General features: G+C 37.7%; 1 protein-coding gene across 13 annotated transcripts in view; it reads right to left on the reverse strand.

Annotated features, from left to right (window-relative positions):
* EYA4 (EYA transcriptional coactivator and phosphatase 4) overlaps positions 1 to 26,403 on the reverse strand; it is a 288,859-nt gene that overhangs the window by 17,781 nt on the left and 244,675 nt on the right. For all 13 annotated transcript variants that reach the window (XM_036903751.2, XM_036903760.2, XM_036903757.2 and 10 more), the window contains 3 exons: positions 17,632 to 17,768; positions 16,102 to 16,185; positions 3,424 to 3,513 (listed from right to left, as the gene is read on the reverse strand). In XM_036903751.2, coding sequence (XP_036759646.1) covers positions 3,424 to 3,513; positions 16,102 to 16,185; positions 17,632 to 17,768 — 311 coding nt within the window. The remainder of the gene's footprint in view (positions 1 to 3,423; positions 3,514 to 16,101; positions 16,186 to 17,631; positions 17,769 to 26,403) is intronic.

Genomic DNA, 26,403 nt, shown 5'->3' on the forward strand with positions numbered 1-26,403 from the left:
CATAATAAATTAATGATAACCCCCCCAAAAAAGGGTGGGGGAAAATCCTCTGAATTACCCTGGTAATTAGAAGTTATTGCTACATTTAATACACTGTCATCCTAATTTTCAGAGAAATTCCTCTGACATTGCAAGTATTAACTCACATGATTAATTTTTACATTTTGCCCCCCAATTTTTTTTTTCTCCTGAGGACATCAGTATCTCGAACTTATAGGACCATGAGCTCCGTATCTGAAGTTATGTCTGAGGTTTTTCCAAAGGGAACTTTTCTCTAAATTTATGCTTAATTATTCTTGTTGAATCTGGACACTTGCCCAAGGACTACAGTCCAGTCAAAGAGGTTTGAATTTCAATCACTTACATTTTTAGAAAAATCTAAACAATTGTTTCTTCAGTTAGTTTTTACTGAAAGGAATATTACAAGAATCATTTTGACCAAAACTTGAAATATTAAACACAGTGCAGTGCTTTGGCTTGAACAAATCTCAGCATGAGAACTCAAAGATTTGGAGTAATTCTGGTACAAATATTAAATTCTTTAATTACATCCTGTAAGGTGATTGCAAAGTTGTCACTGATCTTTATCAGTCAACATCCACAGCAGCGTTCTCCCACTTTTGTGAGCCTGAACTCCTGGTGTTATTCTTCTCTGGAAGTTATTCTAACTAAAATAACAGAGAGCATGCTCTTCTGTGAGGGAGTAGCCAGAGAGCATTTGCCTTCTCTGCAGTTGGGCAGGATGTAGTGAAGTAGCTATTAGGAGGACTTAAATTTGAATCTTTTAAGGAATTATAGGAGAGCAGCTGCTCCTACATATGTTGCAGTACCTACTGAAGGATTTGCATCTCAGATTAGACTTTGAGGTTGAGAAGAGGAACACTGAGAGCTTAAATACACAAGGGAAAATAAAAGACATAATAGTCTAATGGTGAAGTGACCCTCTTGAGGAATTCCCTTTGACAGTAGGAACAGAAATAGCTTAATACCAGCTCTGAAGCCCATGGCAATCTCTGCTTGCACGAGGTTTATTGAAATAAGAAATGGCGTAAAAATAAAGTTGACTTTCAAAATCAGATGAAGAAGGATAGTGGATATGTATATAACTGTACTGAATGATCCTGAAGGCAATTATTTAGATTTTACTAGTTTTAGTGCTTGTTTATCTCACTAAAGTCAGTAGTAAGCCCATGAGTTTCCTTGGGCATTTCAACGGGATGTATGTGAGTGCGTGTGATGAGCATGTGAGTGAATGAATGAGAATTCCATCACTTTATATGAAGAGATTCAGTTATTTCATTGATGAAGTACAGTATTGCTGGATACTAAGTTTTAGTGTTTGAGTCAAATGGAATTTGATCACATTTTAAAACACAACTGTAAAACTATAATCAGAAGAGAAAGTCAATACCAGTATTTTCTGTTACTGTTTCTACCAGAGATCCTACTAGGTCTTTTAAAAATATATTTTACATAGAATATAATCCAAAATAAAAATCCTTAGAGCACCATAGCTGACCGCCTGGATCTGACAGGCCAATATTCATGTCAAACTTGGTAAAGGAATTTGCAAATTCATCATATCCTACTTTCACTTTCTCACTTCAGTGTTCTGTAAAAGTTGGGTGATTAAGTTTATTCCATTGGGCTTCTAATATGCCACTAACAAAGCTAAAAAGTCATTTATTCCATTTATTTCTAGTCAAAAGTAATTAGCAAAATTAAATAAAAACTATAAAACTTGGCTAAAACATAAAATTTTCTTTTTTTTTTTTTTTGGTCTTTTACCAGTTTGAAAGGACTGATAATCTTAGAATTGGAAAAATGATACTCATCCATTTTAACTCACAGTAAAAAGTTATCACTGTACATAAAAAAATTCAAGCTCCAAAAAGGCTAAAATGTGTTTCCTATTATCATGCATATATAATTCATTCTGTACACCAGACAGCAATAAGGAGAAGAATTAATTTAAATAGGTTTTAGAGAGGTGATTTTTTTTTATTATCTAAAACTGGCAAATTTGCCTAGGAATACTGATATTTCATATTGTCCATTAAAAGAAAAATAATAAAACCTCTTTAAACAGACAGTAATTTTAATACCCAGTAAAAGTTGACTCACTGAAAAGAAAACAACAATCAAAAAATGCCATCACACAGAAATTTATGGGAGCTATTGAACCACACAATTTTTACTCTTATGTCTGAAATAAAACTAAAACTGGATTTAAGACCTTGTTAATTTAAAAAACTTACTTAAGACTGACTAACTTGGCTTTTCTTTCTCACACACTTTGGTGAATTTCAGCATGGCATGGGGGAGAAGTATGCCCCGGGAGCCAGACAGACTCCTGCTGAGTTTCAAACCCCAGTTCCACCTCTTAGCAGGTAAACCTAGGTATGATTCTTCATGCTTGTGAACACTACAGATTCTGCTCTACAAAAATAATGTGAAAAGCATATTTAAAGGTTGTTAGTTAAGGAATTTAAAGTCCAATATAAAGTGTTGAGTACCAGGTAGGGGATTCAGTAATGGTTCTCTCCCTCTCCATTCATAATATGATGATAAACACTTTTGCTTCACTTTGAAACCATGAGATAAGAAAAAAATTAAAACATGTCCTTTAAAAAAAGAATGAAAAAACTATTTCAGCATAGGTGCACTGGAACGAGCAGTACTTCTTCCCAGAGCCCAAGCTACTCAAATTTTAGCCCTCGACTGCCTAAGAACTCAGATCCTCAGCACCCAGATTACATACCTTCTTACAGTACTGATTTAGCTACTCTGAGGCTGGTTTTTCCATTTTGTTATTGTTGTTTTTACTTTCTCTTTCATTGGAAAGATAAATTAAAAAAAGAAAGAGAGAGACAGTAAATACAATCAAGCCAGTCAGATGTGCTGTGTACTGTGTAAATAACTCTAGCACTGTTTGATCCAGAAAGGGAAGAAATAAGGAATGATAATATTGTCTAAAATTGGACTGCAGATTGTCTACAAAATTTAGTGACCCATGCTAGGACCATGAAGAGTATCTGTGACTACTGTCCAGTGATTAGCCTAAATAGAATCCTGGTTAGTGACCTGAATAGGCCAGTGCTGACTCCAGAGGTGCCCAATGAGTTGTGGTCGAGATGCTAAAAGGACCAAGAGCAGGATACAGGGGGGTATGGTATGGGACGGCAGAGCAGACCTTCCCTTCTCAGACATTTCTGTTCTAAAGATATGCCAGTACCTGTGTATAATTCATGAAAAGAATTTAGCTTTTGTTTATATTTCTATATACAAATTTTCCTTGAGAAGAACTTTACTCTTGAGCTAAATTTCTGTCTTTCAGTTTTCTTGAGGTTATCTACATATACAGAAGCCATCTAAGAGTTTTAATAGTTGAATACAATTCTTCTTACCTTTTTAAATTCTTACCTCTAAATCATTAAAAAATAGATGGGTATCAGCAAGATTAAAAATCATTTCCTCCATTCGGAGTCCAAGAGTTACAGCCATGGGGGGATCCTGAAAAGAAAATACACACACAATGAGGTAAAATTTTAGTAACCACAATTATTATTAAGATATTTTAAATGTATATTGTTGTAGGCAGTGGGGATGGGGAGACTGTATAGATTTTTACCTAAGATTCAAAAGACTTCTCAATGATCTGAAAAGGTGCCTTTCCAGAAGGTTATCTAAGACACACTAAATATACAGTTACATCTGCAAATTTACAGGGCTTTACACACACATAATGATGAGTTAGGGCACATTTTCACATTTCTCACATGTTCATGAAAGAAGGAAGCAGAAAGCAAGCTATTCAAGGACCCAGTTTACTATATACTCCACAGAAAGTCCTTTGGAGAAAGGTATTCGGATGGCATACAGAAGAATGGACTTGTTAAAAAGAGGAAAGGACATCCTTTTAAGAATGATGGCAAATAATAAGTAGGAAAGGGAGCAAGGCAGGTCTATCGGTTGTTTGTAGGACTTGAGCAGACAATGGTGTCTGGAGGTTGGGGTGGGAAAAGCTGGTGGAACAGGGTGGAACCACCATCTAATCGTTAATTGCATTTTGATCAACAAGCAGTATTATCTGAGTGTGTGTATAGTTGGGTCTACCCAGCATTTGATTAGGGATTAAGAGGGAAGGATCAAGGATAGCTAAAGGAATATTTATTCAATATATGTAATCTAAGTAGAAAATACATTTAAAAGTTTCATAAAAATAAGGGGATCAGTAAGGAATCAAAGTGACTTAATTTTTGTTTACAGAAATCAAGATATTACACAGCAGCAAGGTGTTGAGAACCGAGACCAGAGTTGGTACTTTACTATGATTAACTACAGTTGAAAGCCTAGGATCAAGAAATGTAAGACTAAAGACTTTAAAAAAGGAGAGTTTAGGGATAGGGCTAATTCATGCACAAGCATTGCATTTAAAAGGTCAGAGTTGGAATAGGCTCTATAGAAATGCTCCAAGTGGGATTTTGAGATACAAAAAACAGAAAACCTGGAAGGGACAAATCCTCAGAATTTGAGACCAGAATGGGTATTCTCAGGAAGAAGAATATGGTTTTGAATAAAGCTGACAAGTCTAGAAGGATACTGTTGGTTTTGGCTGAGATGTTATTATGGAAGACTTGAGAGGGTGATTTGGTTTGAGTGGCTGGGCCAGGAGCCAGATTGTAGGGTTTGAGGATAGAGAATCAAACTTGTATTTTCAGTGTCCTACTAAATGGCAATTTATGATAAGAATATGCAACCCCATAGGCCAAGCCATACTCACATACACTCCCGAACTCACTCCACTTGGCAAGCAGAAGCCCTTTCTCATTCTACACCTGCACTGCAACCAATTTTCTTGCTATACTTCCTTCCATAATGCCATGAGGGGGAATCCCTAGAGTGTGAACATATCTGAAGTGTCAGCCTCATATTCTGTAGTGATTAAACCCAGAGAATAAGGGATTGAGGTTAGGAAAGAAAGAGGTCACCACGGTGTTGTTGAGCAAAGCTAACACTTAAAGAAGAAATGAAGATAGGACAATAAAAATATGTTGGATGTCAACATAATTTTCTAATTGTTTCCATCTCCTCCTTAGAATTTCTCTGGCTTTCACAGCTAGAGATTTCTCTCATCTCAAAACCAGATGTTCATTGTTCAGATACTATGTCATCTTGGTATTGTGTCTTCTACTTAGTCTAACTATACTACTAAATTCAACTGTCTTCAGTGACAGGATCGTTTAGTGCAACACACCCAAAGATCAAATAAATTCCATTTTATCCCACAAATATTCATTCAAGAACAAGAACAAAAATATTGTGTCCTTTTTGTGTCTCAGAGTTTTGTTTACAGAGTTTTGGAACTCAGAGGGAGCTGCTCCATTTCCTTCTAATGTAAAATTCTTTTTTCTTATTTCTTTTTGTTGTTCATGTTTTTATTTGTGTTGTTGAAAGAAAATCTCAGAAGATCAATGAAAACTTTTTAAAGTATACATTTGTCTTTTTTTTTTCTGTTAAAAATTCCTATTTGTAGTCTGTCTTTCTTTTGGGTAGTGGGGGTTGAATGCACTGAGGATTTAGAAAACTTGTAAATGTTCTGTCTAGTCATGGGACCATGAACAAAACCTCTACAGAAATATCAGGAAAAATCAAATGTAATTATAGCATGAAAACACGTAATTCCATTAGTGACGCTCTATGCTTTTGAGGAATGTTCACTGATGCAAGACAATAAAACTGAGCACCACACTACTCCATTATGTTTCTGATGATTACTGCCCTCAAGACATATATTTCAGATGGGGGTTCAGAAAAGCTTTATTTTAAAGATTTTTCTTCTTGAGACTAAGTAGGTTAAATTCTTATTCTATAATTTTCCAATTTTCCTTTTTTAAGTTTTAAATATAACTATTGACTTTTTTAATATTCATACTTCACATTCTTTGCATTTACAGATCAGATTTATGGGGATGGGAGAAAACATACTGTTCCTCTTTGATAGTAACTTTCATCGATTCCACGGTTCTGAGGTACACGACTCTATGCTACCCAAACAGTGATGGGAAAATCCATGAAGAACGCATTTTGTGCATCTGATAAGCATGCAAACAAATATCATTTTTAAAAAACTGACAAGAATTCTCTGACGAGGAAGCACAGAATGTGGCATGATGAAAACTGCATTTGAGTACTCCTTTGGAATGCAACCCCATGGCACTGGAATGGACTGCTCATTCGTTTTTCAAGCTGTGGTGATTCCACAGCACACCCACTAGAGCCAGGACTTAGTAAGCATTCTGGCAAGATATCATTTGTTAACTGGGAAAGTTGAGGTTTAAGATTTGCTGGAGTGTGAGCCAGCTGTATTTTACTAAGGTTTCCAGAGCACAAGTCCTGTTGAAAGGAGGGTGTTTTGTCAGCCATGCCAAAGGCTTGGCACAGATGGGCTAGGGACAGTCATGCCACAAGCCAAGGAAAACCATGCCTGTAAGAGGTGGTGATCTTATTTCTAAGAGAATGTCTAATGAGGGTTTACTTTCAAATATGTAATTTACTTTTTTTTTTTCCAAGCTTACTAAGTCACTGGGACAGCTCATTCTAAGTAAACAGACTATGGTACCATGTTTTTTCCAGCTACAGGGCCCACGGATGTCAGAATCCAAGCAGGATGACCAGGAATTTGGTGGAGGGAGCCTTAGCAAGGTCTCTGTTATGTTGGGCACCCTTTGCCTTTCCAGACTACCATGTAGGAGGTGCCAGAGTCCGTGATTCCATGGTTTTATCAGGCATTTGAGAGTTAAACATACTTCTGGACTGAACCCAAGTTTTATACAAAGATGTTTGCTCATTTTCATTTGATGTTTGTAGAATTATGGGCACTTTATGAATCAAGAGTTCTGCCTTTTTTCAGTTTAACTATAGTGAGTGTTGAGTTTGAGGGTCTGAAATGGAGTGATAGTGAAAACTTGGAGAGAGGGGGTAAGTGGGATAATAAAGGCACAAACAGGGCTTGCTGGAAGCTGATACACATTATACATATATAACAGTTCCAATAGGTTCAAAGCATCTACAGCAGAGTTTAATATGGAGCAAACTGAACTTCTGCCAATTTACTCTGTGTACAGCTCTATTAAAATACTGAAACTCCCAAGACATTTTGTTTAAGAGAGACAGAGACACAAAGACACACAGACACAGAGAGGAGGAGGAGGAAGATGAAGAAAATGGATCACTCTCGGCTCTTACATGTGTGATTCTAAGCGGGATGTTGCCAGTATGTAAGCACGTCAGGATCAAGTACAGCACTTCTGTATATCAAAAAGCTAATGCCTATTAGCTGTGTTAGCAAAGAGCATAAATTGGAGCCAGACTGTCTGTCTACGGGCCTCTGCCCTGCACTGGGCCTTCAGCTGAAATTCCTCCTCTAGGGACACAGTGTAAAAATATCCCAGGAGAGGCAGCAATTATGTATCTTTAAAGAAATGGAGCATTTTTTTTTTTTTTAAGAACTCAAGCTCTCGGAAGAGTTACTCCTTTGGGACCTGAAGCACTTTTATTGACTTGTGCACACAGAGGCAGAAGATATGCAAGTTCATTACAGAAGAAGGAAGACAAACAAGCTCTATGAACTGAGGTAGAAATCGCTAGTGGGTTGGTTAGGATATGTGACCTCATTTAATCACTGACAAGAGATGAAATGAAATTTGGTCATGAATCAGAAGGGAAATTTTGAAATTGAGATATTTGTCTATAATGGATAGGCAGTGGGTTTCTCAGGGGAACTGGAGAATGGTTTCAGGAACATTCATTTATTTGGCAATATTTATTGAGTGTCTACTATGTGCACAGAAATTCAAGTTCTAGGCAGAGAGCAGAGAATCAAGCAAAGACCCTGTCCATATAAGATTTATATTATTACTAGATGAGTTATCTGATAAACAAATGGGCAAAAAACCAAGTAAATATATTGTATTTCAGGTTAGTGAAAAAGTCAGCCAGCCCATATAGAAGGCTATGAGGACAGCTGGTGACGGCTCATGTGAAGGAAGTGCAGGGAAGGCTTTTCTCAGGTGATGACTGAGGATAAGGCATCTGCAAAGTGAGGGAACCTGTCATGCACAGAATAGTGGGAGGGAACATACACAGAGGTGAGAATGAGTCCATTGTGTGAAGAACAGTGTAAGGCAGTGACCCAGGTCAGGGAGGTGAAGTGGAGCGAGTATTTTAGCAAAGAGAGTCAAATGGAACAGGGTCTATTAGGGAGAGAGGCCCCAGCAAGATAAACCATGACTTTGGCAAGAAGGTTATTCCTCAGCCTTGTTGAGAGTTGCTCACTGGCAAGCTAGGGAACAGTCAAGAAAAGGGGCAGCAACTGGAAAGTGGTCCCAAGGAGCCTTTCTGGCGATAGGTCTACTACAGTGGAATATGGCAAAGGGAATGATCCAGAAGAGCGAGAACGTGAGACTCAGTTCATTTCTGGAGTAGATCCACTGGATAAAGTGGGAGGGTCTGGCCCCAGGCCATGAGTGGAGATGCAAAGGAAAGGCAGATAATAGGGTTATGCTGTGAAGATGAAGTAACTGTCAGTTTGCTTTTCTTTTTTTAAGTGACAGAAGAGATTTGTGCAGAATTAAGAAAGGGTTTTCAGGGTTTGAGGGAAGAGAGGGTTTGAAATAGTGGCTGAAAGAGTTAAGTAATTCAGATATGCTGGATGCACTTGAGATACTTGAGATGTGTAGCCACATCCAGCTGCTGAGGTACAGGTAGAAGGTTGGACAGAGTTTTCTGCAAGGTGAATCTGATGGAGAAACAGAGAGACGAGGGTAGTAAGGCTGTATACAAAATCAGGATTACAGGAGACACCCAGGGCCGGAATGATGACGTCTAAGGTAGAGGCTCTCGATCTTAACCACATGTGACGCCTGGGCAGTTTATAAAGTCCTGCTGCTCCGGCCACAGCCCACACCAGTTAAATCAGATTCTCTGAGGTGGCACCCATGTGCAAACAAGACTGAGCATCACCGAATTAAAACCTTGCTACTCAAACCTTCCTAGAAAGGCAAAATTACAGACCCTATCCTAGATGTACTGAAGCAGAATCTATAGTCTAACAATATTGCCAGGTGATTTGTAGGTATGTTAATATTTGAAAAGCACTGGCCTAAGAGCTACTGTGAAAGTTTGGGACAGTTAGGGAAGATCACAGCTGGCAGGACTTTCTGGTTTCCCAGGGGTTGAAACCCTCGGGTGCTTCCAAAGGACTCTAATACCTGAGTCAGTCTCATCACTGGGTAGAATGGTGTCTCAGTATAATCTCTTGGAAACTATGCTCCCCTGGAAATAGGTTAGTTATGAGTAAGAGTGCATTGTCCCACCTTCATCTCCAGCAAGGTCACCTGTGGACTTAACTTCAGGGACCAAGTGACCTATGGCCCCTTTTCTTAGTTATGTAGCTAACTACTAGCTGAGAAGCTGATAAAGGTGAAAAACTACCTAATTTTTTGCTCTGGCATAAAAAGATTTGTTCAAAATCCAAATGTTCAATATAAGCAATGTATTTGCTGTTGAACAGTAGTCCATACATTAAATAATCAGTAGTCAGGAAGTGGGCATCACACAACTTAACTACCAATACCAACTTCCACTGTTTCAATCATCAGAGAACCTAATGAATAAGGTTCACCAAACTTATTAAACCAGTAATAGGATAAATACACTTCAAGGGAAATTGTAGCAGTAGTAGTATGCTACCATTATAGTTACTACGCTAGTATTGGTATTGTGGAGACTTCGGACTGATGGGACTTGCTTTATTTTTTACTATTTTTAGCTCTTCTAGCCCATGCCATCATATGTCATAAACACTTTTAAATATAAAAAAAAGTACAGTATTATTCTTATACAATATACAATTGTATAGCATAGCAACCAGGGGGAACGGAGAAAGTCACATTGGTGAGAATGACCATGGGTGGATGAGCCAGAGAGCACAGGACTGAGAGAGGAGTGGTATGGCGGAGATGGCCGGAGAACACACCCAGCTCAGCCTAGGCACTCAGAGAGAACGTGAGTGGTACGTGAGAGGAAGGCTGTGGAAAAGATAGGTCAGATATTAATTTAGAAAAAAGAGAGTTGATGATGATTTAAGGAAATTTAAGGGAAGTTGATTATCTATGCTACGCTTGTCCACCTCCCCAAAATGTGAGATTGAATGATCATAGGCAGTGATTGTACACTGGGACTGAAACTTGAGGGGACATTATAGAAAGTTCCTCTAGAAATCTGTGTTTTTAAAAACCTAATTACCACTTATCTTTCTCAGACATTAATTTCAAGTTAGTAAATGTGATGCCCCTTCACATCCTTCCCTTTTCTAATGCACTCCCAGCAATAACTTGGTAAGGCTGGGCTTAAATAAAAGTTAGTAAGATATTTGGCTATTTATGATACCATCTAGAGTCATTCAATCCAACAGAAAAAAACTATTTCTCTGAAACTAACATACTCAATAAAAGAGTAACACAGAGCTCTGAAAGATGAGGCAGCAGGTAGTGCTGTCTCTCAAACTCCCTAAATAACTTGAGAAATGTCATTGTCTTTGACTGAGCTTTACATTTACATATGTATATATTATATATTTACACATACTATTCATGTACACACCTGTGCCTGCAGGCACCCATACTATGAACAACTGTGAAACATTATAAATTTCTTGAGGTTTGCAAATTTGCATTTACACACTTTATATGCACACATCCACTTCTCTAGTAACCTGCTTCTCTACAATATTGAGCTGAGGAAGCATCTCACATTTTAATATGAAGCAACAGATATAAAGTATGAAAATTTCTTTACAAAACATCCAGTTTCTGCTAAATTCAGTTTCCCAACATTCAGATTTCATTGAAATTAAATAAAATAGGTTACATTTATTGAATATTATTCTACGGTAGGCAATGTGCTGAGTTTCAATGTGTTAACTAATTTAACCCCCTAAATCAAATTAACATTTTTATTCTCCCTGTTTTATATGGATATAGAAGGTAACTGAGGCTCACAAAGACTAAGTAAACTACTCAAGGTCACATGCATAGTTGTAAGTGGAGCTAGCTCTTGAACTCAGGTCCTTTCTCCCTCCCATGTCACAGTGTTCTAACCATTATGCCCAGAGGGGAGGTGACCTGCATGGTGTTAATGTTGCCATTAGGATGGCCTCGGATCTTTGATTCCAATATTTAGTTAATTCCAATCACCTGCTATTAAATCATGTTGTTTTCCCTTGGTTGACGTGCAGATAAGTCAGCATTTCATGACTATCCTATAATTTAAAATCTAGCTAGTACTATTTCAAAAGTCTTTCTATCTAAGTGTATAGATTGTTTAATATAAAAGTAACCAACTGATTATCTTGATGAACATCCTATTTCCCCAGGGCTGCTCTTCAATGTTGTCTAAAATGAGCAAGAAGTTTGGGGAGCTGAAACCTCAGTTTCATAATGCAAGATAACTTCATTTTTTTCCTTCAGTCTTCCCTGACTTGGGATACTTCCTTTGCATTCTCACTCTAGAATAATTTTAGAGAATCATGGCTTCATAGCACAGGACACATTAATGCTGCAAAACAAGTCAAATCCCTAAAGCACAATTTATTTAGCTTCCTTCACCCCTTCCTCCAAAAAGAGAAATCACTGCAAGAGATCAGGCAAAATAATATATACAATCAATCAAGGAATGGGAGTAATCTTCATAAACCCTTAACAGATGATGGATGATTCCTGGGCTATGTCCTGGCACCTTTACAAACTCCAATTTTAGAGTTTTGCAGTGCTGAGAACTATACGTGCCAACTGGTGCTCAGCTGCAGAGCCCATCATCCATTCCGTAAGCAGCAGAACTCAAATACCGACATCCTTCATTTGCCATCATAGTAAATATCCAGGAATAGTTCTGCTTGAGGAAAGAGCATGCTATGTTGACAACTGAACAGAGTCGAAAAGTGATAACATATCAGGAGGACCCTTGGAAAAGTCACAATATTATTTATTTAAAAATGGAAGTAGGACTTTCCAAAAGTTTTTTTAAATTAAAATGCAAAAGTTAGTTACATAGGATAATTTATGATTAAAATGATATTCCTAAATTATTATGTGCCATGAACTTCATTTTTAAAGGTGGTGGGAGAAAAAACATGAGACCAAATGAGTAATAAGAGATTAAAGAGCATGTTAAGGAGATGTGGGTTCTGGTTGGCCATGCCACTTTTGGGCTGTGTGACATGGTATCAATCACACAGGATGAAGAGATAATGTACTTAACAGAACAACTCAGTAAAGTGCCAGGCACACAGCAAGAGCTCAAAAATGGTATTTATTATTTTTTTATGGGGGTGGGGGTGGAGAAGAGAGAGACAGTTAGATAGGTAGGTGTGGTCTGTCAGGACAGGATTTTACATCTTCTGGGGCTTTTATTTCCAGCTTCGAGCTCACAGTATTTCCAGCCATGGCAGTACCACTTTGTGCAAACATTGTCCTGTGGGGCTGGAAATATTTACCTTTAGTCACTTCTCATTCGGGGTAAATAATGTGTAGTTTTACCTCAGTTTCCCTGACCTGGGATATGGATGATGGTTTTCAGAGCTGAGTCCTAGATTTATGTATTTATATTATCTCATTTAATCCATTCAGTAATGCCAGGAAGGAAGTAGATTATAACCATTCTCAGATGAGGAAACAGGCTCAGAGGTTAAATGATCTGTCTAAGTAACATCCAGGCACAGGACTTTCTCCAAACTCCTAGCTTGGCGTTGCTTCCGCTGGATTACTACCTTCCTGACTGTGTTCTGAGCAACCCCTGGGACTCAGGAAACCCTCTGGAGTGACTGAGAACAATGAAAGAGGGGAGTGGGAAATGGGTTATCTCTAGTCCCCTACCCTCTCCATTTCATCCAGAGCAGACCTGCTCTTGTATGTTTTATATAAAGATGCTCAGTGTGGCATAGTATGTGCATAAAGGATTCTTGGCTAAAAGAACTGAAAAATTAAGTTACAAAAAAAGGTTATGCTCTAAAAATGCACATTGTGAGAAAAGATTGAGCTAAGAAATAAGAACAAAAACTGAAGGCATGAACAATTCCAAGCTTAGACAACCTTTAAGTAGTATAAAAGCATTTTTTTTCTTGCAAAAATAATGGCCCTGGTGACTTTTGCTACTAGCAATTCAAAGACCTTCTAAATTGTAAACTGATTATCAAAATGACCTTGTTTCAGTCCGTCTTCCAGGTCATTACTGAAGACACTAAAGAACTGAGGAAATAAACATGGCTACAATGGATTCTTAACTGTGAACCATCTCAGGACCTTTAATATGATAATATACAATGAATGAACATTAAATGCAAGTATTTCCCAAATTTAATTGGCTACAGGCCTTTCCACAAAGACTATCAATTAACATGTCCCAGAACTCATTTTCTGGAGAAAAAAAGTTGAGGAAATGCTCTGTTCCAGTGCTTCTTAAAAGCAAGGTTCACCAGCTTTATTGGGAGATTTTGCAAATGCAAAATCTCAAGCCCAACCCCAGACCTACAGAATCATATACTCTGGGGGTGGGACTTAGCCATCTTGTTTAACCATCCCTGCAGGTTTTTGTGACCCCCACTGAAGTCTGAGAAGCACTGTTAGAGTCTAACCCACTGCCACTTCTTATTGTAAGGCAGCCTCCTAAAAGATCTACTTATGTCCACCCTTGTTTCTCTAAACTCCATTCTGCCCATACAATCAATTTTAAACCATCATGTCCCAATACAGCCTAAACCCTCCAAGAGCTTCCACTGCAGATAGGATAATTTTCAATTGCCTTATCGTAGATATCCTACCTGGTGTGGCCCCCTGCCTACCTCTCTGTTCTTACCTTGTGTTATTCTCTCTTTTGTTTACAACCTTCCAGGCACAGTTCTTCATACTCCTGAACCACTGGGTGGTTGTTCCTGCCTCCAGACCTGTGCCCTCTGCGTGCACGGTTCCTCCCCACTCTCGGACCCTTGTCCGTAACCTGCACAGCTACCTTCCTGTGACTCAGGCCTCAGTATGAATGTCTGCTCCACAGCCACATCCCTAGTCACTCCAGAGATCACCTAGTTTCTTTGTCTTCACAGCAATTACCACTACCTGAAGTGATCTTGTTGGCCTGTAAGCTCTGTGAGAACAGGAGGCATGTCTGTCTTGTGTTAAGCAAATAATTTGGTAGATGAGTAGAGTGTCTGTGGAGCTCTCATTCACCATTTTCACCTATGGTTTGTGATGAACTTGAAACTACCCAGTGCCCTCTCTGTGGCCTTCAAATGACCCTTGAGTGCATGTGATCCCCAGCTTCACAAGATGAGGCTGATATGGCATCTCTTATTTAGCTGCTTCTTAATATGTCAAAATAGTAACATCTTACCAGCTAAAAGGCAATGCCATTTCCTTACTGACAATAAGAAAAATGTCAATGATCAAATGACTTTAGGAAAGTTGTCAATAGTAATTCAATAAATAATGTCATCTAAGTAATTTTTCACAGAATTCAATAATGGTCTTTTCATTTTGATTAGAAGAAAATATACCCGAAAAACATTACTACTTTAATTTTCTTAAACTGCCTTGATAAAACATTATCCAACCTGTTCAGTTCCAACAGGCTGCCTTCCAGTAGCAGAACAGTATAAAGAATAAGGACTTGTTATGTGACTGATCTAGTTTCTAATGTATGTGCCAACATTTACCCTTGGTCAAGTTTCTTGAGCCTTCATAACCCAGGTTGCCTCATCCATAGAACATAAATCACAGTGAGTTACAATAGAGTAATTATGAGAATTCAGTGGGATAACATTTATGAAAGTGGCTAATAACAGTCACAATTTTTGTGTGTGTTAATTTATACCAAGTGTTCTGCTAAGCCCCTTGAACATATTATTTCTTTAATTTTTATTCACTATAGATAGAATATTCCCATTTTACAGATATTGAGAATGAGGGATTAAGTAATTTCCCCAAGGTCAGGAAGATGTGAGCCTCAGCACTGGGTTTTCAAAGTTAGGTTTGTTCTGACTCAAAGGCTCTTGTCCTTAACCATCATCCCTACTGCCTGTGAAATGCCAAACACAGGTCCTACCACATGGCAGGTGTTCTGTAAATGCAAGTCCATCTTCCCCTCACCCTTCCAATAGTGCATCTGATTCTTGGCCTGCATGGAACCACAAGAGGTTCTGAGAACTGTCTGCGAGATTCTATCACTGAACACTTTTTATATTTTAACTCCTGATACACAAATATCCCAATAGTAAAAGAGAAGATAGGATCATTCCAACTTCTCCAAAGGAGAACTCACGTAACTGCCTATACAGGACTTCACTAACTGTCCTCAGTCCTTTTAGGAATGTCACTTACGTACTGTGTTCACACAGTAATGGCCTGTGTTTGCAGCTAAAGAGCCTGTTGCAGTTGCATCACTCTTGAACGAGCCCTCACACAGGTGTGTAAGAAGCTAGCTAACTATGAAGACAATGGCAAGAGGAAAGGAGGAGGATTAATGAGACCATCTGTCTCTGAATTTGTGCATGTGAGGGAGTGTTATCCCCAGTTGCTGTTCAGATATTTACTAATACTTTTACTCATAAATCCCAAGGATCTGTCAGGCAAAAGATTACTTCTTCATTTCAAATGGCATTCTACAGCAACATCTGGTGCAACAAATTAATTCAAACAATTTCTTAAAGTTCCTTTATTAGAGGGTAATATATGATTTCATGGTATTTTAAAGTCCATTTCAATTTGCAAAAAAAGTTGTCAAAAATAATTATGTCAGAGCAATAAGCTTGGTTTTGATGTAGAAAACTCAGGATCATTATGAAGAAAGAAAAATGAATCCAATTTCTAATTAGTTTTGTAAAATTTGCCAGCTCACATTAAAAAACAATGAACCACTGGAAATAATTAAGAGCAAATCTGACATACTGCAATAAAAACACTTAAATGTATTTAAATGGTTCTTGATTTTTGAACAAAATAAAATTTTAACCAGGTGTCTTGGGGCAAAACTTCTTGATTCCTTCCTTACCTTGCCATACTTCTGGGCATAAGACCCTGTGAGCAGTGAGTGAAAAACAATGATGGTTTCATCCAAATCCCAGACAAATACACGCTGAAGAAAAAGATAAATATCAATGAATTATCAAGTCCTCAGGAGACAGATGTCTCTTTATAAGTAGAAAATATCTCACTTTGCTGTTGGATATAATTCTGATACCATTTTTAAAAAAAAACTACGCTACTCCATTAATTTTTTCCAAACTTGCCAGCTCTAACTCCTATCAAACCTGAGGAACAAGAGTAATATAAGTAATAAAAAGCTTAAAAATCAGATGTTCTAGTGAAAATGAATTCATCCAAATAATTTATTTGCAGTTAATACCCCAAATGGCACAGCTGGACTTTACGACAGAGTGTGCCTGGAATGCTATTTCAAAGTTTCATGCCTCATGGATTCTTGAAATTTTGCAACTCATGCAGAGAATTAAATTTTTGAAACTATTTTAAAAGAATTGACGAGTAATCCCTTAATAGAAATTGTGAGGTATAGACACTTGGGTCAGATGAGGTCATCAGATGGGTTGTTTGGCCTGCACAGTATCTTGAAAGAATTCAAATTATTGATCAACATTTCAAGATTAGGAGATTTCACACAATCTTCTTCATGGTTCTGACTGCAGGGGAGAAACAAAGTTGCAGCAATGGTGGCTGACATTTAACATGGCGGTGATGGCCGGCTCCTTCAGACTGGGCTCATGCTCCCTGCTTCCCAGGGTCTGCTGGCTCCCTAGCCCACTTAAGTCATTTATATTACCTGCTGGGTTCTTGAAGGCATTTGAATCTGCTACTGCTGTTCAGATAAACGAAATGATCTCTTATGAAGAGGAGCAGTGACTATCACTTGACTTTACTATATCCGAAAATTTAATTTCTTTTCTTAACTGAAGTATACTTCTAATAATTAAAGAACCATATTATAGTTAAAAGTAGTTTCTCCTAATGTTTTATAATAAAAATCAACCTGCTTAGTATGGATATATCTCAAAAGAGCTCTCACTTGGAAAAAATGACACATGATAATTTTTACAGATATAAACATTTTAACATATGTATCAAATGTTTGGAATTTTTTGTACTTTCAGAAGATGACTTTTCCTTTCCATGCAGATTAATTTTACCTTTTAAAATTTATTGACCCACATTAACATCTTTCATTACCTTAGTACTACCAAATAGACTGTGTCTCAGAAAAATTAATCTGGCAAACAGTGTCTTTTTAAAAATGTGTGCTAATTTGGATCAAAAGATGTAATTATCTCAGGCCTAGATTTTGTAAAGCACTATTGTTTTTAAGTTGTTACTGCTTTTAATTTTGCCATTATAATGAATGAAATCCCAGTCTTCAGAGCTGTGAAATGCCTGCTGCAAAGTAGGTCCACTCATTTCATGATGTTCCTTTTTTTTTTTAAGTTCGAAACTTTATGGAACTGTAAAGTAGAGAATATCATTCAATGAAATAAAACATCATACTACACTCTTTAAGGGTAAGTCAGCATACCTCCAGGTCACTGTCCGGAGGTGGGGAGGGATTGTTTTTCCGGCCTCTTCCTCGGGACTTTGACCCCGAGCTCCTACATGTTCTCTCATCAAGATCTTTGATGGGTGTGGAGGGGCTCTGTACAGTATCAAACTCTCCTATAAGTAACATAACTTGTGTCAGTAATAGCACTTCATTTTTATATCAAGTATGAGTCTTCATCATTAATTATCTTAACAAATTCTTATACAACAGAAGGCTCCTTGTGACAAAAAAAGATTTATAATCCAAAGTACACAAAATCATAATTCAGTCAAAACTTCGTAGGTCACACAAATCTAGTTTCATCTATGTAATCTGTTAAACCTGAATATCTTTTACACTCCATAAGCCTTCAACTTCCTGTCTCTATTCCCATCTACATATTTATCTAAATTTACATCTTTCCTCACCTCCTTATGTCATAGTTCAGGGGATAAGATGTCTTCTTCTGGATCAATCCCATCCCTCCACCTGCAAATATGAGTCCCCAAGTGATTCTTAGGGAATCACACTCCATTAGTCAAATGCTCTCTCATCCTCCTTTGGACCTCTCCCTTTTCCGGGGGCTACAGGCAAGTTTAAAAGTCTTTTTCTTTGATGTTGTATTTCCATCTAGAAGCTATCTGCCTGCTGTCTTCTTTTTTTAAGTGACCCTTCTTAAAAGAATAGTGCACATCGAGTGCTGCCCAGTAGAAATATAATGTAAGCCACAAATGTAACCATAGATATTACTAAAAAATTTATGGAAGCCACAATAAAAATTATAAAAAGAAACATGTAAAAATTCATTTTAGTCATATATGTTAAATGACCCAATATATTTCAGATATCATTTCAATACACAATCAATATAAACAATTATCAATGACATGTTTTACATAATCTCTTTTTCATTCTTTGAAATTCTGTGTGTATTACTCTTAATTAGCATACTTCAGTCTGTCCTAGCTGCTGTTAAGTACTCAACAGCCACATGCAGCCAGAGGCTGCTGTACTGGATGGCACATTTGCCTCTGCTTTCTGAGATCCAAATTTGTCATGATCTAGCTTCAGTTCACCAAAACACTAACAAAACTCCACTTATTCGAGTCTCCAATAAGCCCTTCCTTGACACCAATAGACAGACTCAGGGCCAGTCTTCCTGGATTTCTGCACTGTGCAGGATCCTCTTAAACCCCTGGGACCCTGCACTCTCTTAGCTCTAGAATCTCTCTCATTAGTCCTTCTCTGACTGGAGATAAGGACTCTTTTCCCCCCTCCCATTCCTTCCATGCTGGTATTTAAAAATTTCAGCCTTGATCACCACCCTACCCACTCCCCACCATCTGGGTGATCGGACCCTCTCACAAGCTAATCACCCTCTAACAATGACCTAGACATCAATCTATACCTTCAACCAGGGCACAGCCTAAGTTTCAGACTTTGTATCCACTTAGCTTCTGCATGTCCCACAGATACCTGAGTCTGCCATATCTAAAGCTCATGATGGAGCATCTCATGAGGTAGGAGTGCTAAGTAGTGGCAAATCCATGGGAGGAGGTGTTAAGACAAACTGAGGCAACAGTCAGATACAGTAAAACTCAAATGTCAAGATTTAGATTTATTGTACAACTTCAAGCTTTTTTACTGAGCCTCTGAATCTGCGTTTCTTTGTATAGTTAGTTAAGCATGGATAATAGCAGCTACCTTTTTGAATTATTGTGAGAGATGTTTGATTTATATTTGACATAAATCATATAGATAAACTAAAAATTTCTAGGAGAGTCCAGTGGCAAACTATATGAAAGTTATGTAATTTTTAAACCTAAAGATGTTGTGATTAACATGCTTCGTCATAAAATTAAAGAAAGATAATTATGAGGACAGTTATTAACCTAAGTAAGCAAATCTGAATAAATTAGGCAATATAAAGGTAATATTTTTTTCTGTAATGTTCCATATAGCAGTCTTACATAGCTAATCTTTAATCATTTTTTAAAATTTTTTATTAAGGTATTATTGATATACACTCTTATGAAGGTTTCACATGAAAAAACAATGTGGCTACTACATTTACCCATAATATCAAGTCCCCACACATACCCCAATGCAGTCACTGTCCATCAGTATAGTAAGATGCCACAGATTCACTATTAACCTTCTCTGTGCTACACTGTTTTCCCTGTAACCTCCCACACCATGTGTACTAAACATAATACCCCTCAATCCCCTTTTCCCTCCCTCCCGACCCTGACTCTCACACTCTCCCCTTTGGTAACCACTAGTTCATTCTTGGAATCTGTGAGTCTGCTGCTATTTTGTTCCTTCAGTTTGTTATACTCCACAAATGAGGGAAATCATTTGGCACTTGTCTTTCTCTGCCTGGCTTATTTCACTGAGCATAATATCTTCCAGCTCCATCCATGTTGTTGCAAATAGTAGGATTTGTTTCTTTCTTATGGCTGAATAGCATTCCATTGTGTATATGTACCACCTCTTCTTAATCCATTCACCTACTGATGGACACTTAGGTTGCTTTCATACCTTGGCTATTGTAAATACTGTTGCAATAAACATAGGGCTGCATATGTCTTTTTGAGTCTGAGAAGTTGTATTCTTTGGGTAAATTCCAAGGAGTGGGATTCCCGGGTCAAATGGTATTTCTATTTTTAGTTTTTTGAGGAACCTCCATATTGCTTTCCACAATGGTTGAACTAGCTTACATTCCCACCAGCAGGGTAGGAGGGTTCCCCTTTCTCCGCATCCATGCCAGCATTTGTTGTTCTTAGTTTTTTCGATGCTGGCCATCCTTACTGGTGTGAGGTGATATCTCAATGGGGTTTTAATTTGCATTTCCCTGATGATTAGTGATGTGGAACATCTTTTCATGTGTCTGTTGGCCATCTGAATTTCTTCTTTGGAGAACTGTCTCTTCATACCCTCTACCCATTTTTTAATCAAGTTATTTGCTTTATCAGAGTTGAGGCATGTGAGCTTTTCATATATTTTGGATGTTAACCCCATGTCAGATATGCCACTTACAAATATATTCTCCCATACTGTAGGATGCCTTTTTGTTCTGTTGATGGTGTTCTTTGCTGTACAGAAACTTTTTAGTTTGATGCAATCCCATGTGTTCATTTATGCTTTTGTTTCCCTTGCTCAAGGAGATGTGTTCAGGAAGAAGTTTCTCATACTTTTATTCAGGAGATGTTTGCCTATGTTGTCGTCTAAGAGTTTTATGGTTTCATGACTTGCATTAAGGTCTTTGATCCATTTTGAGTTTACTTTTGTGTATAGGGTTAAACAATAATCCAGTTTCATTCTCTTGAATGTAGCTGCCCAGTTTTGCCAACACCAGTTGTTGAAGAGGCTGTCATTTCTCCATTGTATGTCCATGGCTCCTTTATTGTATATTAATTGATCATATATGGTTGGGTTTATATCAGGGCTCTCTAGTCTGTTCCATTTGTCTATGGTTCTGTTCTTGTGCCAGTACCAAATTGTCTTGATTACTGTGGCTTTGTAGTAGAGCTTGAAGTTGGGGAGCATAATTCCCCCAGCTTTATTCTTCCTTCTCAGGATTGCTTTGACAATTTGGGGTCTTTTGTGGTTCCATATGAATTTTAGAATGATTTGTTCTAGTTCATTGAAGAATGCTGTTGGTATTTTGATAGGAATGGCATTGAATCTGTAGATTGCTCTGGGCAGGATGGCCATTTTCACAATATTAATTCTTCCTATCCATGAGCATGGGATGTGTTTCCATTTACTGGTATCTTCTTTAATTTCTCTCATGAGTGTCTTGTAGTTTTCAGAGTAAAGGTCTTTCACTTCCTTGGTTAGGTTTATTCCTAGGTATTTTATTCTTTTTGATGGAATTGTGAATGGAATTATTTTCCTGATTTATCTCTCTTCTAGTTCATTGTTAGTGTATAGGAATGCCACAGATTTCTGTGTATTAATTTTGTATCCCACAACTTTGCTGAATTCAGACATTAGATCTAGTAGTTTTGGAGTAGATTCTTTAGGGTTTTTTATGTACAATATCATTTCATCTGCAAACAGGGACAGTTTAACTTCTTCCTTGCCATTCTGGATGCCTTTTATTTCTTTGTGTTGTCTGATTGCTATGGCTAGGACCCCCAGTAGTATGTTGAATAAAAGTGGGGAGAGTGGGCATACTTGTGTTGTTCCCAGTCTTAAAGGAAAAGCTTTCAGCTTCTCACTGTTAAGTATAATGTTGGCTGTGGGTTTGTCATATATGGCCTTTATTATGTTGAGGTACTTGCTCTCTATACTCATTTTGTTGAGAGTTTTTATTATGAATGGATGTTGAATTTTGTCAAATGCTTTTTCAGCATCTATGGAGATGATCATGTGGTTTTTGTCCTTCTTTTTGTTGATGTGGTGGATGATCTTGATAGATTTTCAAATGTTGTACCATCCTTGCATCCCTGGAATAAATCCTACTTGATCATGATGGATTATCTTTTTGATGTATTTTTGAATTCGGTTTGCTAATATTTTCTTGAGTATTTTTGCATCTGTGTTCATCAGGGATATTGGTCTGTAATTTTCTTTTTTTGTGGTGTCTTTGCCTGGTTTTGGAATTAGAGTGATGCTGGCCTCATAGAATGAGTTTGGAAGTATTCCCTCTTTTACTCTTTGGAAAACTTTAAGGAGGCTAAATGTTTGATAAATTCAGCAGTGGAGCATCTGGTCCAGGTGTTTTGTTCTTAGGTAATTTTTTTATTACCAATTCAATTTCTTTGCTGGTAATTGGTCTGTTTATATTTTCTGTTTCTTTCTGGGTCAGCCTTGGAAGGTTGTATTTTTCTAGAAAGTTATCCATTTCTTCTAGGTTATCCAGTTTGTTGGTATATAATTTTTCATAGTATTCTCTAATAATTCTTTGTATTTCTGTGGTGTCTGTAGTGATTTTTCCTTTCTCATTTCTGATTCTGTTTATGTGTGTAGACTTTCTTTTTTTCTTGCTAAGTCTGGTTAGGAGTTTATCCATTTTGTTTATTTTCTTGAAGAACCAGTTCTTGCTGTAATTGATACTTTCTATTTTATTCTTCTTGATTTTATTTATTTCTGTTCTAATCTTTATTATGTCCCTCCTTCTACTGACTTTGGGCCTCATTTGTTCTTCTTTTGTTAGTTTCATTAATTGTGAGTTTAGAGTGTTCATATGGGATTGTTCTTATTTCCTGAGGAATGCCTGTATTGCAATATACTTTCCTCTTAGCGCGGCTTTCACTGTGTCCCACAGATTTTGTGGTGTTGAATTATTGTTGTCATTTGTCTCCATATATTGCTTGATCTATGTCTTTATTTGGTTATTGATCCATTGGTTATTTAGGAGCATGTTGTGAAGCCTCCATGTGTTTGTGGGGTTTTTCATTTTCTTTGTGTAATTTATTTCTAGTTTCACACTTTGTGGTCTGAGAAAATGGTTGGTACAATTTCAATCTTTTTGAATTTACCAAGGCTCTTTCTGTGGCCCAGTATATAATCTATTTTTGAAAATATTCCATGTGCACTTGAGAAGAATGTGTATTCTGCTGCTTTCGGGTGTAGAGTTCTGTAGATGACTATTAGGTCCATCTGTTCTAATGTGTTGTTCAGTGCCTCTGTGTCCTTACTTATTTTCTGTCTGGTTTATCTGTCCTTCCGAGTGAGTGGAGTGTTGAAGTCTCCTAGAATGAATGCATTTCATTCTATTTCCCCTTTTAATTCTGTTATTATTTGTTTCACATATGTAGGTGCTCCTGTGTTGGGCACATAGATATTTATAATGGTTATACCTTCTTGTTGGATTGACCCCTTAATCATTATGTAATGTCCTTTGTCTCTTGTGACTTTCTTTGTTTTGAAGTCTATTTTGTCTGATATAAGTACTGCAACTCCTGCTTTTTTCTCCCTATTAGTTACATGAAATATCTTTTTCCATCCCTTCACTTTTAGTCTTTGTATGTCTTTGGGTTTAATGTGGGTCTCTTGTAGGCAGCACACAGATGGGTCTTATTTTTTTATCCATTCAGTGACTCTATGTCTTTTGATTGGTGCATTCAGTCCATTTACACTTAGGGTGATTACCGATAGGTATGTACTTATTGCCATTGCAGACTTTAGAGTCGTGGTTACTAAAGGTTCAAGGTTAACCTCCTTACTATCTAAGAGTTTAACTTAACTCATTTAATATGCTATTACAAACACAATCTAAATGTTCTATTTTTTTCCTCCTTTTTCTTCCTCCTCCATTCTTTACATATTAGGTATCATATTCTGCAATCTTTGCCTATCCCTTGATTGACTTTGGGGGTAGCTGATTTAATTTTGCATTTGCTTTGTAATTAACTGTTCTACTTTCTTTACTGTGGTTTTATTACCTCTGGTGACAGCTATTCAACCTTAGGAACACCTCCATCTATAGCAGTTCCTCGAAAATACATTGTAGAGATGGTTCGTGGGAGATAAATTCTCTCAGCTTTTGCTTATCTGGAAATTGTTTAATCCTCCCTTCAAATTTAAATGATAATCTTGCCAGATAAAGTAATCTTGATTCGAGGCTCTTCTGCTTCATTGCATTAAATACATCATGCCTTCTGTCCTGTAAGGTTTCTGCTGAGAAGTCTGATTGATAGCCTGATGGGCTTTCCTTTGTATCTGATCTTATTTCTCTCTCTGGCTGCTTTTAATAGTCTGCCCTTATCCTTGATCTTTGCCATTTTAATTACTATATGTTTTGGTGTTGTCTTCCTTGGGTGCCTTGTGTTGGGATATCTGTGTACCTCAATGGCCTGAGAAACTATGTCCTTCCCCAGATTGGGGAGGTTTTCAGCAATTACCTCCTCAAAGACACTTTCTATCCCTTTTCTTCTCTCTCTTCTTCTGGTACTCCTATAATGTGAATATTGTTCCATTTGGATTGGTCACACAGTTCTCTTAATATTCTTTCATTCTTAGAGATCCTTTTTCCTCTCTGTGTCTCAGCTTCTTTGTATTCCTCCTCTCTAATTTCTATTTCACTTATTGTCTCATCCACTGTATCCAATCTGCGTTTAATACCCTCCATTGTGCTCTTCAATGATTGGATCTCTGACTGGAATTCATTCCTGAGTTCTTGAATATTTTTCTGTACCTCCATGAGCATGTTAATGATTTTTATTTTGAAATCCCTTTCAGGAAGATTCATGAGGTTGATTTCATTTGAATCTTTTTCAGGTGTTGTATTCATAATTTTACTTTGTATCAGGTTTCTTTGGCATTCCATATTTGTATATGGTGCACTCTAGTGCCCAGAAGCTCTACTGTCTGGAGCTGCTTAGCCCCTGAAGCAATGTTGGGGGTTGCAGGGGAGCAGTATTGGTGCCTGGGGGGAGGAAAGAGCTGTTTCCTGCTTCCTAGCTGCTATGCCTTCCTCCACTGCCAGAACTAGTGAACCGAGCACACAGGTATAAGCCTCTATGCTTTGCGTTTGTAGTTGCTGTAGACGGGGCTTCCCTTTGGCTGGCCTAATGCCAGAGTAGGGTTTTCCGGTTTGGGAGCCAGGTGGGGCTGGCTGGGAGAAAAACGCAGTAGGCTGTGTATCACCAAGGGGGTCCTTCGAACTTTGTAGCCAGCCAGAGAGCTGGAGCACCTAAAGATTGAGAAAGTTCCCAACCTGCTGGCAGAGTGCACCTAGACAATTTTGTCTACCTGTCCTTTCTCCTGAGCAGTAAGCTCTTTGCAATCCTTGCCACTTTGGCGGCCCTCTTGCTGTTAGGAAGTCTCTCAGACTGCCCACCTTTCTTTTGTCTGAGAGCAACCAGATATGGATCCCTGCTTTTCACAAGCAGCTGGAATCTCAGTCTCTTCAGGTATTCTGCCTGTTTTAGCTTTCCAATCTCCTAATCACGAGAAAATCATGAAAGCATCATGAAATGTAGGTTTGTGCTCCCAGAGCAGATCTCTGGAGTTAGGTATTCAGCAGTCCCACGCCTCCATTCTCTTCCTGTTCTGTTTCTCTTCTTCCTGCTGGTGAGCTGGGGTGGGGGAAAGGCTTGTGTCCAGCTGGGCCAGGGCTTTGGTATGTTACCTTGTTCCATGAGGTTTATTCTTTTCTCCAGGTGTATGCAGTTTGGCACAGCCCTCTTTCCTGTTGTGCTTTCAAGATTAGTCATATTAATATTTTGATATTATATGTGGTTTTAGGAGGAAGCCTCTGTCTCACCTCTCATGCCACCATCTTTAATCCTCTCCCCTACTCATTTCTAACAGTTACAACATTCCCTTTGGGAAAATTGTGCATTCAGGACAGCACCAAAATAAAATATGTCTATACTCCAAATACTATTTGCTCTTAAAACATTGCTAGCACAGTTCATTGTATGGGTCTCTGCTATAGGCTATGTGAAACCAGACAACATAATAAAAAGTTCCTTAGCTATGAGGTGGCAATATAACACTATCTTATAGTAAATCATGCTTCAGCTCATTTGTGTAGACATTAAATGAGACATTAGGTTTTTAAATACCTACCATCTTTTCAAAAATATCACACAAAATTTTTTCTTCTTTTAGTTATTTTTTTAAATAGAGTTTTCCTAAAGCTACAGTGTCCTGCAAATCACATATTCTCCTTCAAATAAAATGGTTTAAATTAGCCTTCACTTGCTAAGCAAGATTATAAACATTTTTTGGATGATATTCAATAGAATGTGTCTTCTGTTTCTTAACAGACCAATTTTCAGGTGTTAATGATCATAGGCAGCATTGTTCTTA

This window comes from Manis pentadactyla, chromosome 12, assembly GCF_030020395.1.
Source record: "Manis pentadactyla isolate mManPen7 chromosome 12, mManPen7.hap1, whole genome shotgun sequence".
Classification (NCBI taxonomy): domain Eukaryota; kingdom Metazoa; phylum Chordata; class Mammalia; order Pholidota; family Manidae; genus Manis; species Manis pentadactyla.